The 16,751-nt window shown below is 62.6% G+C and overlaps 2 protein-coding genes across 6 annotated transcripts in view; one reads left to right on the top strand and one right to left on the bottom strand.

Annotated features, from left to right (window-relative positions):
- The window catches only part of LOC102468471 (lymphocyte antigen 6C1), a 16,727-nt gene extending 14,276 nt beyond the window's left edge, over window positions 1-2,451 (top strand). For all 5 annotated transcript variants that reach the window (XR_335083.1, XR_335084.1, XM_006152083.1 and 2 more), the window contains 3 exons: window positions 191-307; window positions 1,836-2,058; window positions 2,291-2,451. Coding sequence is in view for 3 of the 5 variants with exons in the window: in XM_006152083.1 (XP_006152145.1) it covers window positions 191-307; window positions 1,836-2,058; window positions 2,291-2,303 (353 nt within the window). In the remaining 2 variants the exon portion in view is untranslated. The remainder of the gene's footprint in view (window positions 1-190; window positions 308-1,835; window positions 2,059-2,290) is intronic.
- A 12,776-nt stretch (window positions 2,452-15,227) lies between these two features.
- LY6H (lymphocyte antigen 6 family member H) lies at window positions 15,228-16,300 on the bottom strand. Its single transcript, XM_006152082.3, has 2 exons — window positions 16,036-16,300; window positions 15,228-15,770 (listed from the first exon to the last, which is right to left on the bottom strand). The coding sequence occupies exons 1-2, from the start codon at window positions 16,247-16,249 to the stop codon at window positions 15,535-15,537; spliced, it is 450 nt and encodes a 149-aa protein (XP_006152144.1). The 5' UTR covers window positions 16,250-16,300; the 3' UTR covers window positions 15,228-15,534.
- Window positions 16,301-16,751: the final 451 nt, after the last annotated feature.

Raw genomic sequence — 16,751 nt, 5'->3', positions numbered from 1 at the left:
GCGTGCCCGGCCCTGTGCTCTGTCCTGGGCCCTGGTGGGGGGGGGGGGGTGTTGCAATGTCTGCCCACAGGCACGATTGGGGGTGTCTTTGGGGTGCTGTGACCCTGCGGCCACCTGCATCTTCCAGGGTAGCAGCCGGGCGGGCCCAGAGCTCTTTGACCCACAGCTCTGCCCGCCTGCCCTGCCCCAGAGCACAGCCTGCAGTGCTACAAGTGTGCCCATGTGAGCCGTGGCGAGGACTGCGAGCTGGTGTCCTGCCAAGCGGACGAGGTCTTGTGCTTCTCTCAGCAGGCGGTCATCACCGTGGGTGAGTCCTGCCGGGGCGGGCCAGCCTGCTCAGGCCCTGCAGAGGCCCCAGTGGGCCTCCAGGCCTGTGGCTCCCAGGGCCCCTTTCTGCTCCCCTAGTCCCAACCTGGACACACACTCTGTGTGAGCAGAGGAGCGTGAGCCGTGTGAGAGAACTCACCGCTGGGTGGCCTCGTGGAAAGGGGCGCTCTGGGACGTGGCAGGAGTGGAGGGTGGGGGCTCCGGCCTGGAGGCCTTCAGAGAGCCGAGATGCCTCCCTTTGGGGGCTCAAATAGACAATTTCGATGGTTCCATTTTGACCCCACGGAGACCCGGTGACACGCAGCCCCTCGCTCTCTAGCTCCAGGGGCACCTCCGGCGTCTCGGACGGGCACATGTGCAGTGGAGGTGGCCCGGGCCCCGTGGTTGCTGAGGCTTGGCGAGGCCGGCAGGTGCAGGTGCGGGGACTCGTTATTCACTCTCGCAAGCCCCAGCGGGCCAGGCTGCTGCGTGCATTCAGAAATCGAGGCCGGCGGGGCCGCCCCTGGTGCTCGCTCCCCTGGCTGTGTGCACACTTGGCTGGCTGTGCGGACAGGGAGGCTCGTGTGGACACAGTGGACCCGCAGACCCCCCGGCCGAAACTCAGCCCCTCCAAATCCGCGGGCTGAGGGCCTCGGCCTGAGTCTCTTGACCCACAGGGCAGTTCGGAGGGTGATGGTGGTGTCTTTCCTCCCACCCCGGCCCGCCGTGGGAGCACTCCCTCCCTCCCTGGCCCGCCTTCCAGCCTGGCTCTTGGCGCTGGGCTGTCCTTTCCCACCAGGCTGGCCGGATGGCACCAAGTGGTGGGAGTGGGCATGAGGCTGATGACGCTAAGCTGGGTCTTCCAGTTCCTCCTCCAGGCCAGGCTCAGTGGCAGAGCCCCCACCTCGGTGGGCACTGGGGAGGCCACAGTGGCTTCTCAGCCTTGGGATCTGGGGGAGCCGGAGAGACGGCGCCACCTCCGGCCTTCGGCAGCTGGAAGACATCCTTCATCCTGGGGCTGCAGACACAGTGCCGGCGGCAAACCTTTATATCGGGCTGTCCGCTGCTTTGCTTGTCCCCGGTGGGCTGTCGCAGGCCTGTCAACAGGCTCAGGGCTCTGTCGCAGCGCCTCTGCCATGCCTGCAGCTGGCAAAGCCTGAGCCGGGCACCCTGAGTGGGCGCCCTGGAAAACACCTGCCCTGAGCCCTGTCCACCCCAGCTCCTGCAGGCTGTGTGGTGACCCAGGCTGACCAGGCTCCAAGACAGCCCGTGTGGGGGTGTCCATGGCCAAGGTGACCACCGTGCACCCATGGGGCCTCAGTGCCCTCCATCCTATGCCCCCAGGGAAAGCTCACTGCCCGCTCCCAGGCAGCGCTGTTCTGAGCACACACACACACACACACACACACACACACACGCCCCACCCCGCAGGGTCTGAGCCGGTGGTGGTAATTACCAAGGGCTGAGCACCCCTCCCCCGCAGGGTCCGAGATGGTGGTGGACATTACCAAGCACCCCCCTCCCCGCAGGGTCTGAGAGGGTGGTGGACATTACCAAGGGCTGCGCCAGGAGCTGCGTCATCCAGACACCCACCGACTGGACAGACATCCCATCCCAGGACATCGCCAGTGCCCAGGCCTCCTGCTGCTCCCAGAGCCTGTGCAACGTGGGGACCATCGCCAGCGCATCTGCCCGGGCCCTGCCCTGGGGGCTGCCGCTCGGCCTAGGCCTCTGCCTGCTCCCCGCCCAGCTGTGAGGGCCCCTCCCTGCAGCACCCCATCTCCTTGGCCCTGGAGGCCCACACCCTCCCCTGAGCCCCCATCCCTGGACTGGGTGATGGGACCCTGTGAGGTGACAGTCCCTAAGGTGGGGAGGCCCAGACCCTTCCCTCCTGACTTTCAGGAGTCTGGGCGAAGGCCCAGCCGCACTGTCCTATGGCCCAGGGTCGAGGCGGGCAGGGCCTGACTGTGTGCTTCTGTTCCAGCTTACTGCCGTAGCCTGCCCACGGAGGGCCGTGTCTGGCAGAGCTGACAGCGCCGTCCCCGCTGTGCCAGCCAGATGGGACTAGGGGCCCCACAACCCACGAGGAGGCCAGCCGAGGCACCCCACAGGCCCTCAGGGACGTGCAGCAATAAACGCAGGCAGACAGCAGTGGCGGGTGTGCTGCATGGCTGAGGCTCACTGAGCAGGGAGTCCAGGGGCAGGGGGCGTGCAGCAGCCCCGGTGCAGATGCCAGTGAGGACTGACGTGGCCCCTCTCTCTGGTTAGCCAGAGCCCCTCCATGTACCCCCACGGCCCCTCCGTGTACCCCCACGGCCCCTCCGTGTACCCCCATGGCCCCTCCGTGTACCCCCCAGGGCCCCTCCGTGTACCCCCACGGTCCCTCCGTGTACCCCTATGGCCCCCAGCCTTGCCCCTGAGTGCCAGGCCCTCGGGTAAGCCATCCAGGTCACTGTCCTGCCTCTGCTGGGCGGTCAAGGAGGCCCAAACGCACGTGGCTCAGCACACACGGCCGAGTCTTGGCCTCCAGCTGGGCAGGACAGCACACTGCTCACCGCAGGCAGCGCTCGGATCAGCGTCCTGGAGGCACGGGGCCAGGAACAGCTGCTGCAGCTGCCCAGATAGTAGCAATGGCCTCGGCTTGCCTAGGACGTCTAAGGGCTGCCCGCTGTCTCCCACGGCGGTCCTGGGCACCCTGATCTGGAACGGCGGTGAGGCTCCCCGACGCCTCTCAAGGGATGGCTCTTCAGTGCAGCGCCCTGCACAGCACCACACCCAGAAAGGACCCTTGGTGGGTCCTTCCCTCCCCGTCATGCCAATCCAGAGCAGGGCCCAGCGGGTGCCCGTGCCAGTACGGCCCACGTCTGTCTGTCAGGGAGGTGGCTCCCCATGTCTGTCCGTGTGGGGATCGTGGGTGTGGGTTTAAGGCATTTCTTCCTGGCTGAGGTCAGGGCACTTCGAAATCCTGGGATGAAGGGGTGGAGCCCTCCCTGTCCGGAGTTTCTCTGCTCACTCCGGGTCATTCCAGATCCTCCAGCCCAGAACCTGCCAACAGGAACTGAGCCCAGAACCCCCTGGCCTACCCTCCCCTGGGCTGGCGCCCCTGGGGCTTTGCGGTCATGGTCCAGGCCTATTCCCGGCTCTAGCATCTCAAGTGCAACTTAGGCTCTGCCTGGTCACAGGGCAGGGCAGGGATCTCCAGCCTGGTTCCAAAGATGTCTCCGATTCCCAAAGGGCCAAGAACCCGCCACTTCCTGCCCCAGCCCCAGCCGAGCCTCCCCTCCTGCATCCCTTTCTGTCCGCAGAGGGGCAACAGCGAGTGTCAGGCACTTCCTGCCCTCCCTGGGCTGCTCCGAGTGGAGAGGCAGGGTCTCTCCCGGTCACTGCAGCCACAGCTGGGCACCAGCCAGACCTGGCCACGCCTGGTGCAGGCCAGTGCGGGACAGTGAGCCTCCACCCAGGGTGAAGACTCCTGCGTCCCGAACTCCATGGCAGAGGAAGGGTGCTCCAAGGGCAGCACCGAACAGAAAGAATGCCAGCCGGCGTCACACCCGCGGGAGGACAGCTCACGGACCGTGCGCAGGTGGGCGTGCCGACTGTGTCTCTGCTTCTCAGCTACGAAGCCTGTGTTTGCTTCTGTGCGCTGCCAAGTGCTCATCTTTTCTCCTCGGCTGCCTGGAAGCTCAGCTCTCAGTCCCTCGCAGCACACCTGCAGAGCTTCATGCTCTTCACGTGTGCATGTTTCTGCCTTCCTCCCTGTGGCATTCTGCCCACGTTCTTCCCCCTTCCCCTGAAGACTGACCCACACACGTGACCCCTTCGGCCCTGGTGCCCCTGCCAGCCCCCGTTTTCTTTTCTTTTCTTTCTTTTTTGGAGAGGTTTTTGCTATAGAGTGTGCGCTCGCCAGACAGACAGAGAGAGACAGAGAGACAGAAAGTGAGAAATCACTCCCCAGGGGGGATGGTCACGCCGCAATCCCTTCTCCTCCATTCTCCTCTCAGGACCTAGGGCACGCACACACACGTGCTGAGTCCCGGACGCTCACGACCAGCAGACGCACCCCGTGCTGAGTCCCTGACGCTCACGACCAGCAGACGCGCCCCGTGCTGAGTCCCTGACGGTGACGACCAGCAGACGCGCCCCATGCTGAGTCCCTGACGCTCACGACCAGCAGACACACCCTGTGCCGAGTCCCAGAATGTCCCTTCTTTCACTGAAGACTTTGGCAATTTGTGGTAAACACCAAGGTTGTAATGGGGCTCCCTGGAGTCCCTTAAGGAAGCTCTTCTGTGTTGCTGGAAAGCTGCTAAGCCTCGGAGGTGGGCAGGCGGCAGCTGCAGGGAGGCCCCACCATCATGGAGAAGCTCAGACCACCCCTTCTAGGGGTAAAGCGAGCCCAGCAGCAGCCAGCCCAGGGAAGAACCCCTGGCCCAGCACACAGCGAGCTGGCTACTCGACCACTCGGAGGCCACAGGCCTGAGGCAGAGGCGGGGTGAAGCCCCAAAGCTCTACCCTTGCTGGGGCATAACCTCAGCTGTTGCCGCTGAGGCCTCTCCTTGGCCTGTTCAATGCTCAGAGTGGAAGCGGAAGGAAACCTTGGCTGGAACAGCAGCCCCAGGGGGGGCTCCCTGCAGACAGGGTAGCATGGTAATGCTTCGACTTCTCTATAACCCTTAACTCCTTCCCAGCCAGGCCCCAGTGGACGAGCTCCTTGGGAGTCCGACGTCCCAGCCACAAGTGCTCAGGTCCTCGGAGCAGAGGACATGGGGGAATTGGAACAGAGACCCCAACCCTTCCTTCAAAACAGGGAGCCGCAGGAGGTGGGCCTTAGCCAAGAGCCTCGGTGCTGCCTCTGGCACCTGCCCTCCCTGTTCCCCCACCCATCTGCTCACCACGCAGCCGCTGGCTGACGGGTCATCGCCGACTCAGCTCTCGGCCGCCAGCCCTTCATTCCTCCCTATCTCATCTGTTTCTGAAGCAGAAGTCCTGCTGCCTGCTGTGGAGCGGGCCTGAAGCCTCGGCCCAGAGGCACCTGTCCAGGGAAGGACCGAGGGCGTGGGCCCTGCTCCAGAGAGCAGCCTGCCACTCGTGCCACCTGGAAGAGCAGAGAGGAGGTGGGAAGGGTAGGTGGACAGGGCACAGGACCACATCCCTCACCCCACCACCTCCAAGCCTCCCACCCACCATGAGTGCCCCGGCTGGACACTGCAGTGCCAGGGAAGGGGCCGCCATGCAGTGGAGCATCTGTGGAGTAGCCTGGGAGTTCTGGAGCTCCCGCCGGGAGAGGCGGGGCCCACCCAGAGCCTCTCCATCCCTACGCTGAGGGCTTGGCTCGGCCTCCCTGCTCCCCATGATGTCCCTCCCCAGGTGACCCTCTCGAGCCCACCCTACCCAGGACAGCCCCAGGTCACCCTGTTCCTCCCCCAGGCAGGCCTGCATCCATCGTGTCCTGGAGGTGCCCTGCCTAGCACTCTCCCTGACCTGTCCTGCATCCCACCGCGGCTGCCTGCACACACCACCGGGTCGTCACACGCTTCCCCTGGTCTCCTGCCTCCACATAGCAGCCAGCGGCTACTCGGGGACCCCAGCTGCGGGGACACAGCCCTCAAGGCCACTCAGCTACTGTCTATCCCTGTCCCCTCTGTCTCCTGACAACCCACCCAGGTGCCCATCTCTCCAGGCTCAGGGCCAAACCCAAGGTCTCCTGCCCAAATAGCAGGGTTCCAGCATGCCTCGCCCTCTGTCCCTGGTCTAGAGCCTGCGTGGCCACAGGTGACACTTCCGGGGTGCCAAGGCCATGTGCTCTGCCCTCATCTTGGCCCTTCGCATATCCGAGCACCTTCAGGAGCTGGCGGTGCACGTTGAAATCAAGCAAGACATGCTGCGTAAGCCAGCCCGGGGAGGGGAGGGCTGCATGATCTGTAACCCTCCCCCAGGGTGCTCCTGCCAGGCCAGCAGAGACCAGGACACCCGGGCCCAGGGGAAAGTGGGCAAAGCGGCCCTGCCTGGCCCCAGGGCACCTCCCTGGTACGCAGGTGCCACGAATGGTAAGGTTGCAAAGCGAGCTTACACCCCTTCGCGTGGAAGCAGGAGGGCACCGTGGGGGTGAGGCGTGTGAGCCTGGAACCCCGTGGGAGCAAGGGTGGCCCCAAGGCCCTGAGTCCCATCACCCAGACCATAGCTGCTCGGGCCAGCTGCCACCACCCTGCAGAGGCTGAGGGCCTGGTCAGCAGGTGAGAACCACAGTGTCCTCCCAGCTGCCCTGGTGGCCCTGAGCTCCTGGGCAGATCCTCCTGCTGAGCTCAGGCCGCAGACCTCCCACCTGCCCACAGACCACCTCGCTGGTCTAGACTGAGGCCTCTCACAGTGGCCGGCCCGTCCATCCCAGGAGGCCCTCACTCACTGGTTCGGGCCACCGGGAGCCTCGGCGTCGTCTGTGCTGCCCTTCATCAAGTCCCCCATTGCTGGCTCCATTTGAAAACAGAGTGAGCACGAGGGACTCAGACCGGGGGGCATGTCAAATCTCTGGTGTCTACACAGGCGGGGAGCCCAGAGCCACACCCCGTTAGGGACCAGACCTGCGGCGAACGCGCCAGGTGTGCTGTCAGCTCTGCCCCAGTGGGCAGGGGCTCCCTGGAGGCCGAGTGTGGGCAGACAGCCCCGCCTCCCACCCAGCCCTGGGTCCCTGAGCCACAGCTGCCGTGTGGGGCAAGTTCCCGGCCAGCACAGAGCTGAGCCCTGCAGCGTCCACCTTGCCCTCGGCCAGGTGCTACACCGCAGCTTGGCGTTCGTGCCACTGCCCAGCTAACATCAGAGGAGGGGATCTCGCCCATGACTCAGAACCTCAAAGCCATAAAAGAGTAATAACAGTGTCTGCGCGGAGAAACCAGGACAAGGGACTTCTGTGTGGCAAACAGGCGACCTCCCACCCCAGAAGGAAAGCTCTGTCCCCATGCAGAGACCTCTCCGATGCCGGAGAGACCAGCCGTGCAGCAGGAAGGGCCAGGCTGCGAGCAGGGCACGCCGAGTCAGAGCGGCCTCCCCGCAGCCGAGGACAGACACCAAAGGCCCCAAAGCAAAGCAGCCCTGCGCAGCCGGATCACACCCGAGCGCCTGCGGCCGGTGCTCCAAGCTATCCCCAAATTGTGATGATGCCTTTCCCCGCCAGTCGGCTGGCAAGTCTGCCAGCTTCAGCCAGCCCCGCTGCCTCACGCTGGCCAGGGCGGTGTGGGGCACAGCCCTGAGACAGCCTGGCTGCTCCCCCCACAGTCCAAGCCCAGCAAGCCCCGTGGGGATTCCCTGACACGTCGCCAGGGGACCTGTGTCAAAGCCACCCACCACAGCATCATCAGAGGAGGACGCACCCAAGAGTGCGAAGCTGAGGACATGTCTGCTCTGGAAAGAAGGGGGATGATGTGGCCGCACGGAAACGCACTCTGAACTCTCACAGGACTCCGAGGTGAGCAGCCTGGCCAGACGGCGGCACACCGGGAACAGGGCTGCCGGGAACGCACTGCTCAGAAGTCGGCTCCCAGGGGACGGTGGCCACGCTCTCAGCCCGCGACTCAGCGGGGTCAGGCCCTCAGCAGGGTCCCACGGGCAGGGACTGGAGCAAGGGGGCCACGCCTAGCCAGACCCCTGGGCAGTGCCTCTCACACTCGCACACGCGTTCTGTGAGCCTGACTCCCAGGAGGTTCCCGGGCCAAGTCTGAGCCCCCTGCGTGCCCCAGCACGCACGTACCCATGACCCAGTGCGGGCTGCAGCCCAGGCTGGGCCATGACGTCAGGACCTGTAGAGGGTGCTCTCTCTCAAGAAATAAGTGAATGAACTTTTCTTTGAAGTTTCATAATTTAAAAAGTAGTGAAGGATTGAATGTGTAAAAAACGGGGTTATGGGGACCAGCAGATGATGTAATGGTTAAGTTGCTGGACTCCCAGGTAGTCAACTACGCTTCGAGTCCCAGACCTGGTGGCTTAAAACTCATGCTGGTGTGTGTGCCTGCATGCCTAAAATCCCAAGGGGAGAGTGGGAGAGAAGGGATTGCGGTGTGGCCATCCCCCAGGTTGGGGGCGGGAGAGTGATTTCTTGCTTTTTGTTGCTGTATCTCTGTCTCTTCAGCAGGCAAAAATCTCTTAATTTAAAAAAAGTCGGGGCTATGGGTTTGCATAGACACCCAGGACAGAGTCACAGGAGCCGGGCAGATGGAGACATGACTAGAGATGCCTCAAACACAGTATTTACCAGTGCAAACACGTTAGCTGTTTAAAGAAAAATGAGGAGTCCCACCTGTGCCCCACAGCCCTGTGAGGAGTCCCAGTCGGGTTCTGGGAGGGGCCACCTCAGTGTTGCAGGCGAGGCGTGACCCGGCAGGGGAGGACTCACATCCTGCTCCATCCCCAGCTGGGCCCTGGGGGGGAACTGATGCCCTTCAATGATGTGGCTGGGGACTTCAAGGAAGGGAGGGTTCCCAGGACATCACTGAGAGTCCTCTTCAGAGATGCCACACAGCGATTACAGGAGCGGGTCTCGAAGACAGTTGCAGACCAGGTGTAATCCCCCAGGTGGAGCAGGGAGGAGAGCCGAGGTCGTACCACTTGAAAACTGCGCGAGGAAGCCCTAGGCAAAGGCGCTCGGACCTTGAGCATCAGGTGGCAGAGCCCGGGACACTTTGGAAGCAGGTGGATGTGGAACACCCTCAGGAAGGGTCACCCTCCTGGTTGGGGAGGAAACTGAAGTGTGGCCTTGAATCAGAAGGGCACCTTGGAGCGCTTCCGGGAGAGGCCGCGGGAGCACTTTGCACAGGAGAGGGTTTAAGGAGCCAGAGGGCGTGTGGCAGAGGGGCCTGTGTGTGCCGAATGCGCAACAACTCGCTCCAACTGTCTCCCGAGACCCCTAGAGCCCACAGGGCCAAGAGGCCTCATGGATGCATCGGGTCTGGGAAAGGCTTCGAGCCGAGCTCAGACCTCGTCCACCATTGGAGGATGGGACAGAGGCCCCACCAGTGCAATGGGTGTGAAAAGAACTTCAGGGACAGCTCGACACTCAAACACCAGGGGACCCCTACTGGCGACAGACCCGTGAGCGCCTGGAGCGTGGGAAGACTTTAGGGCGAAGTCGAATCTCGCAACGCACCAAAGAACCCACAGTGGAGAGAAGCCCTACACCTGCCCCAAATGTCATAGGAGCTTTAGTGGAAGCTCAAATTTCGTCACCCGCCAGAGGACCCACGTAGGCGTGTCCCCTCACAAGTGGAACGACCGCGGGGAGAGTTTTAGCCCAAGCTCAGCTCTGGTTACGCACCAGCATACCCATACAGGAGAATGGCCGTCTACATGCCCCGGGAAGGGCTTCGGAGACAGCGCTCATTCCGCGGCTCACGGGGGCACTCGCTCGGGAAAGGCCTCTCAGCCGCCTCGACTGCACAGAAGTTCAGTCAGGGCCAGCCGATGGTGTCATGGTTATATCGGACTCCCACGTGGTCGACCGCAGTTCAAGCCCCGGACCCCGTGGTTTAAAACTCACGCAGAGGGACCAGCACGAGGGCCGGCGTAATGGTTACATCACTGGACTCCCATGCAGTTGACCACAATTCGAGTCCCAGACCCTGGCAGCCTAAAATACACTGGGCATGTGTGCATGCGTGCCCCCCAAAAAACACTCATGCCGAATGTGTGTGTGTGTGCATGTTCATGTATGCCCAAGATCCCAGGAGAAGAATGGAGCAGAAGGGATTGCGGCATGGCCATTCCCCTTGAGGGGGGATTTCTCTCCCCACACACACAGTGAGCACACATGTCCTAAGGCAAAAAACCTCTTAAGAAAAAAAAAGTGTTTCAGTCACACCTGGTCACACCCCAGAGGACACACACAGGCAAGAGACCTTGCACACATGACCACCGTGGGAACGGGTTTGTGGGCAGCTCTGCTCCCCCGAGCACTGTGGGCTCACACGAGGCAGACCCTGAACACGCGGGGAGTGTGGCAAGAGCTGCAGTCAGCACTCCCTCGCCCTTCCCCGCCGGGGAGTCCACCTGGGAGGCAGGCCTGGAGTCGAGACTTCCAGCAGCGCTCCCCTTTCCTCGCCCGCCCGCCACCGCTGGGAGCACACACAGGAGGAGAGCCCTTTCCCTTTCGCGGCAGTAAATGCGACAAGCGCCTCCAACAGAAAGCACATCTTTCGTGCCATCGAAACACCTGCCTGATTTGGGAATGAGTTCAGCTCTTCCCTTCCAAATCTCCATCGCTACGGCCGCCGGTGCCCCAGAGGACCCGGGCACCGGCGGCCCCGTGGGCCTGGGTTACAGCAGGGGAAACGTACAGGGCCCAGACGACGTTCCAATCTCAGAGGGCGTTCCTTCTGTGTGAGCGACAGACAGGGCACGTGAGTTCAGGGCCGGCGCCCGGCTTCTAGGTGAGGAGTTGCGGAGCGAGGCCTAGAGCACAGGTGGATCGCCTAGTACAGGGCCAGGCCCGAGCAGGTGTCCAGAAAACAAGGTCCTTTACCACTGTGCACGACTGACACTCAACAAGTGGCTTGACAGTTGAGGTGCTGGACTTCCACATGGGCGACTACAGTTCAGGTCCTGAACCTGGAGGTTTGCCTTCTCAATTTCCCTCTCTCTCTGTCTCCCTCTGGTGAGTGCATGTGCCCTATGGCAAATTATTATTTTTGAGAGATTTTTGCCATAGGGCTTGCTCACTCGCTGAAGAGATAGAAAGATAGAAAGCAAGAAATAACCCGTCTAGGAGATGGCCACACTGCAATCCCTTCGCCAACCCAAAGGGAAGAAGGCTGAAGAGCGGGCCCCATGACGCAAAGTCAGAGCAGACAGCGTGGGAGCCACAGGCTGTGGGCAGAGAGCCCGGGGTGCCATCAGCACGTGAGGCAGTGGATGTGGCTGGGGACTGGCTGCGGGGCAGTAATGCAGGGCACCAGTGCCAGGGAGCCCCAGGCGTTGGCTTTCCCAGCCCAGGAGAGCAGCAGGGTCCCAGGACAGCCCAGGACCCTGCTCCCCACACCCTGGTAAGCTCCCCGCCCTGGCTGTCTCAGGCCCCAGGTGAGCTCCCCGTCTGAGGCTGCCGCCAACCTGGAGGTTTGCCTTCTCAATTTCCCTCTCTCTCTGTCTCCCTCTGGTGAGTGCATGTGCCCTATGGCAAATTATTATTTTTGAGAGATTTTTGCCATAGGGCTTGCTCACTCGCTGAAGAGATAGAAAGATAGAAAGCAAGAAATAACCCGTCTAGGAGATGGCCACACTGCAATCCCTTCGCCAACCCAAAGGGAAGAAGGCTGAAGAGCGGGCCCCATGACGCAAAGTCAGAGCAGACAGCGTGGGAGCCACAGGCTGTGGGCAGAGAGCCCGGGGTGCCATCAGCACGTGAGGCAGTGGATGTGGCTGGGGACTGGCTGCGGGGCAGTAATGCAGGGCACCAGTGCCAGGGAGCCCCAGGCGTTGGCTTTCCCAGCCCAGGAGAGCAGCAGGGTCCCAGGACAGCCCAGGACCCTGCTCCCCACACCCTGGTAAGCTCCCCGCCCTGGCTGTCTCAGGCCCCAGGTGAGCTCCCCGTCTGAGGCTGCTGCCACACCATCCTCGGATGTGAGACCTGGTGGCCTGCCTAGCAGAGCTGCAGAAGACCGCCCTGAGCACCCAGAACTGTGGAGTGCAGCACGTGCCTGGGAGAGCTGAGACACCAACTGCGCCCAGCCTCTGCCGAGACGTGGCACTCGGGGTTCCAGGGTGAGACGCCCAGCCTCTAGGTTCGGGCTTGCTTGGGGCTGTTCCCATCCCATCTGTGGGGTGGGAGTCCCTGCCCTTCCCCGCTGTGCACAGCACACTGAAAGCGCGTCATTAGTTTAATCTCAGGCTCACGGCTGGAGGTCACCTCAAGACCCAGAAGCAGCTCTGGATGTGGGAGCTGATGTGGGAGCAAGCTGAGACTTTGGGGCCACTGGGACGACTCTGTACGAGAGAAGCACATGAACCTGGAGGCCAGGAGCAGAGCGCCATCGTTCAAATATGTCCCCGAAAACTCAGGTGTTGAGACACCGCAATGGGAGGGCGAGAGTGAGAACGCGACCCAGGCATGCTGTTGAAGGTGGGGCCTTGTGGAAGAGATTCGTGAGGGGCAGTTAGGGCGGGCGGTGGCCGTGACAGTGACGGGGCCTGGGTTACAAGGAGATAACGGCGGGTGGGCGGGGCCACGTGCACGCACACCCTCTCTGCGCTGCCTGAGCGCCGCTCTCAGCTTTTCCGCGTTCTCGGGACCTTGCAGCCACTGGAGCCCTGCATCCACGAACTTGTTTCTATAAGTGGCCCCGTCTCAGCTACTTCTGTGAGCAACACGTGGTACTGAGATGGGCTGTTTTTGTAAGACGAGGTTCTTCTAAGATATGAAGCCTTGGGGCCAGCAGATGACGTAGCAATTATGTCACTGGCCTCCCACATGGTTGATCATGGTTCAAGGCCTAGATCCGGTGGCTTGAAACTCACGCCAAGTATGCGTGTGCGTGCCCAAGATCCTGGGAGGAGAATGGAAGAGAAGGGGTTGTGGTGTGGCCATCCCCCCGGGGGGTGATTTCTCACTTTCCCTCTCACTGTCTCTCCCCTCCCCACCCCCAGTCAGGGAGCACTAAGGGAAAAACCTCTAACGGAAAAAGAAAAGTTAAGCTCCCAAGTCGTAAAAGAACAAGAGGACAGATTTACCACGTCAAACTTTGGCGCACACGTGGTGAACAGCAACAAGCAGCAGAGGAGAGGTGTTCACACGGCATGCAACACAGGAGGGCAGGACACGCTCCCAGGCAGGGCGTGGCCGTGTCTCCTAGCAGGGATAAAGCCCGACCAGTGGGACTGGAGCCCACCTCATTCCTCTGAGAGCGTACATGCTACAGGAATCAGGAAAAAGACAGACCCTGCAGCAGGGGCGGCATGGCTACAGGAGAGACCCTGCGCTGACGCAGCGACCACACTCCACTGTCACGCTGCCACGTGGGGATCGGAGTGCAGTCCTCCTGCTGGCTACTGGACTGGCCCCACCCCTGCAGCTGGCGACGTCCACTGCCAGCAGGGGCACAGGGAGTCAGAGGAATGCCAGCTTCCTAGAAGCATCTGCTGGGTCACCCAGAAAGTCACGTGCATTTTTGCATAGAGGAACACATCATGACTTTCCTGGTGGCCTCATAGTTCCTGTTCTTCCTTCCTTCCTTTTTTTTTTTTGGAGAGGTTTTCGTTACAGGGTGCATGGGCTCGCCAGAGAGACAGAGAGACAGAAAGCGAGAAATCACACCCCAGGGGGGAGGCCATGCCGCAATCCCTTCTCCTCCATTCTCCTCTCGGGATCTTGGGCACGCACGCACACGCACCCAGTGTGAGTTTAAGCTGCTGGGTCCGGGATTCGAACCACAGTCGACTACATGGGAGTCCAGTGACATAGCAATACGCCACCTGCGGGTCCCATAAAAGTTCCTTTTTAAGTAGATTTCCGCTGCGGCTTCACCCCACTTGTCGGAATCAATCCCACACACGTCATCTTGGCCCATGAAGATGGGAGGACGACAGTCACTGCAGTGTTGCAGACAAAAGACGGAAAACGGCCCCCTGTGCCCACTGAGGGACGGGGCGCTCCTTCTCATCCACGTACTTCTTCAAGGTGGGAGAAACCTCTGCTTTTGGTGTTCTTAAATACTTCTCTCGGATAACAAGTTCTGCACAGGGACCCCGCGAGAACCACTCGGAGCTCCCCCTTGCGATGGCGAACCCAGTCTTCACCCCTCCAGGGCCCACATGCTGCTCCCTCGCTCCAGGTCCTCCTGATCCGCACCCTCCGGCCAAGCTTGCCACCCATCCGCCCACGTCTTCCCAGCGCAGGGGCCCAGCTTCCCAGAACACGGACGCCTGGCAGGCAGGGCAGCGCCCCCAGAGGCGGCAGGGAGCAGTGAGGGCAGGGAGCAAGCTCCCAGGCAGGGCATGGCCGTGTGCAGGACAGCCCCTGGGCCGTGTCTACTGCAGGGATGCCAAGCCCGTGCCCAGGGGCTGTGTGTCACGGGTGCTGTGAGGAAGTCCTGCCCAAAGGCAGGGGCAGAGCATTCCCCAGATGCGATGAGCCGGGCATAGTACACACATCCCGCTCAGTGGCCGGTGGGTGTGGAGGCTGGGCGGGGTTTAGGGACTCACAGCTGGCACAGGAAGAGTCCGGAGGGCAGCACCCCAACATTTACCTGAACAGGACTCCCCTCCCCCCCCACAGTGCCCAGTCTGGGTCAGTGACTGGCTGGCCTTCAGGACCCCGCTCCAGGCTAGGGACAGGGCATGGTGTCCTGAGATGAGCAAAGCCTGGCATGAGGGCTCCGTTTCTCCTGAGGAATCCCCACAGCTCTCGCTGTAGGAGGCTGGGAGGAGTCTGATCGCTCCCGAGGGGACAGCGAGCGAGGCTGGGAGTCAGGGGAGGCCCACCTGCAGGTCCGCAGGTGCCCGTGTGCACACTGCACCCAAGCTTCCAAGAGTGGCGTGCACAGATGCGGGTGCGAGTGTGGGCGTGCACATGTGCACTGCGACTCACCAGCTCAGGCTGTGAGGTGACGCTTCTGGCACCCGAGGGTGTGGGCACGTGAGCACAGGCATGGACACGGCGTCACTCTGTGGCCACAGGTGTGCGAGCGCGTGTGTGCTGTCGGCCTGTGTCCACACAGTCCCGAAGCCTCACCTGGAGGCTCACCTATGACCGTCTCAGCTCTCACCCACCCTGCCAGCGGCCTTGCTTAGGACAGCCTGGCACTGGGGCCGCCCTCCCCAGCGAGGTGCCCACCCCCCTGCCCACTGCCCTGCCCACCAGCCCACCTCTCTGACTTCTCAGCTCCTCGTTCCCTGGGAACTGTGACCCCTCTCCACCCCCACACCCAGGCTCAGACCCCAGTCTCAGGACTCAGAAGTGATTTTATTTCTCCATAGAAGGTGCCCTTCTGGCCAGGTTTTGGGGCCATGCCTGACCTGGCCTCTGTTCCCCATGGGCACCTGCAGGTCCCAGCCCCTGCCCTCACCCCAGGCCTCCTGCTCAGATGCCTGGTTTTCTGGTTCAGAGCTGGTGGAGTAGCAGGGAGGTCTGGCCACCGGGGAAGGGCCAGGGCCAGACCACGGGACCGGCCAAGGCCGCCCCAGTCCTGGCCATGCTGGGGAGGGGGCAGCGACAGGCCCAGGAACCAGCTCCGAAGCCCTGCAGGAGGAGGGCGGTCAGGGACCAGCCCAGAGGAGGGCAGGCCCCATGCCGAGCAGGAGCCCCGCGGCCAGGGCCCAGGGGCTGTGCCCCGCCCCGGCTGCCCCGTTGCACAGGTCCCCCCGGCAACAGTCCACGTCGACCTTTAAGATCCCCGAGTTAATGAACCCCATCAGGTAGTCCGAGAAGAAATGCCGTCTGACGAAGTCGCAGGACGAGGCACACATCTTGTTCACGGAGTGGTCCTTCCTGCCTGGGGAGAAGTGGGGGCCTAGGCCTGGCGCTCCACCAGCTCCCCCCTCCAGATTGACTCGGGACCCTTCTACCTACCCACACTGTCCCCATCTCTACAGAAAGCCCGCCAAGGGGCTGGGGTGAGGCACCTGCTGGCTGCCCCACAGCAGGGCAGCCCCTGGCCCAGCCCACACCCTTGTCCCGGCCAGAGACCTTGGGGGACGTCCCCAACTGTCTCCAGTCTGGCTTCCAGCAGCACCCCCACACACCAGGTCCCCACTTACTACTGCTGGGATCGGTGATCCGGACGCTGGCACACACCGTGTCTGACGGCTGACACTGCTTTGGGGCACAGTGGCTGGAGTTGGTGGTCAAGGTGCAGTCCTGGCACCACAGGCCCTGAGCTGGGCAGGACACCGGCAGGAGGAGGGTCAGGACAGCTGGAGGCCAGGCCAGCCTCCCCCTACTCCTTGGCCCTCTCTGCCTGCAGCCGAGCATGCCCAGATGGGAGGCTCAGCTCCCTGGTCAGGAATGAGCAGGCCAGACGGACCTGGAGACCAGGTCCTGACAACCTGCCTGCTTCTAGGTGCTTGGGGGCTCCCAGGACTCCAGAAGACCCCACGGCCCTTTCCTGACCCCACACGCGTGCGCACACACACCTACACATATACAGAGGCGCATCTCACACCGCACACTCCCACTGGCACCCCTCCCCCGCCCCAGAGTTTGGTGGGCCTGGGCTATGAAGGATCAGACCAGCAGCGCTGGAGACCTGCTGGGGCTCAGAGAAGCCATGGAGCTCCAGCACCAGCCGGCAGGGCCAGGGCATCTCTGCAGGAGGAGCCACTGGGAGGAGAGGTGTTCGGGCCCCCTCAGATGCTGGCAAAGGTCCGTTAGGCTGAGTGGGAGGGAATGAGGGCCTGGCTGCAGTCGCAGGGGTCAGGAGGGGTGTGGGCTTCACAGGAAGAGTGAAGGCACCACAAGAGGAAGGAGCCCCCCC

The sequence above is a fragment of the Tupaia chinensis genome, unplaced genomic scaffold, assembly GCF_000334495.1.
Source record: "Tupaia chinensis unplaced genomic scaffold, TupChi_1.0 Scaffold000335_1, whole genome shotgun sequence".
Classification (NCBI taxonomy): domain Eukaryota; kingdom Metazoa; phylum Chordata; class Mammalia; order Scandentia; family Tupaiidae; genus Tupaia; species Tupaia belangeri.
This window is presented reverse-complemented; position numbering and strand designations above follow the sequence as displayed.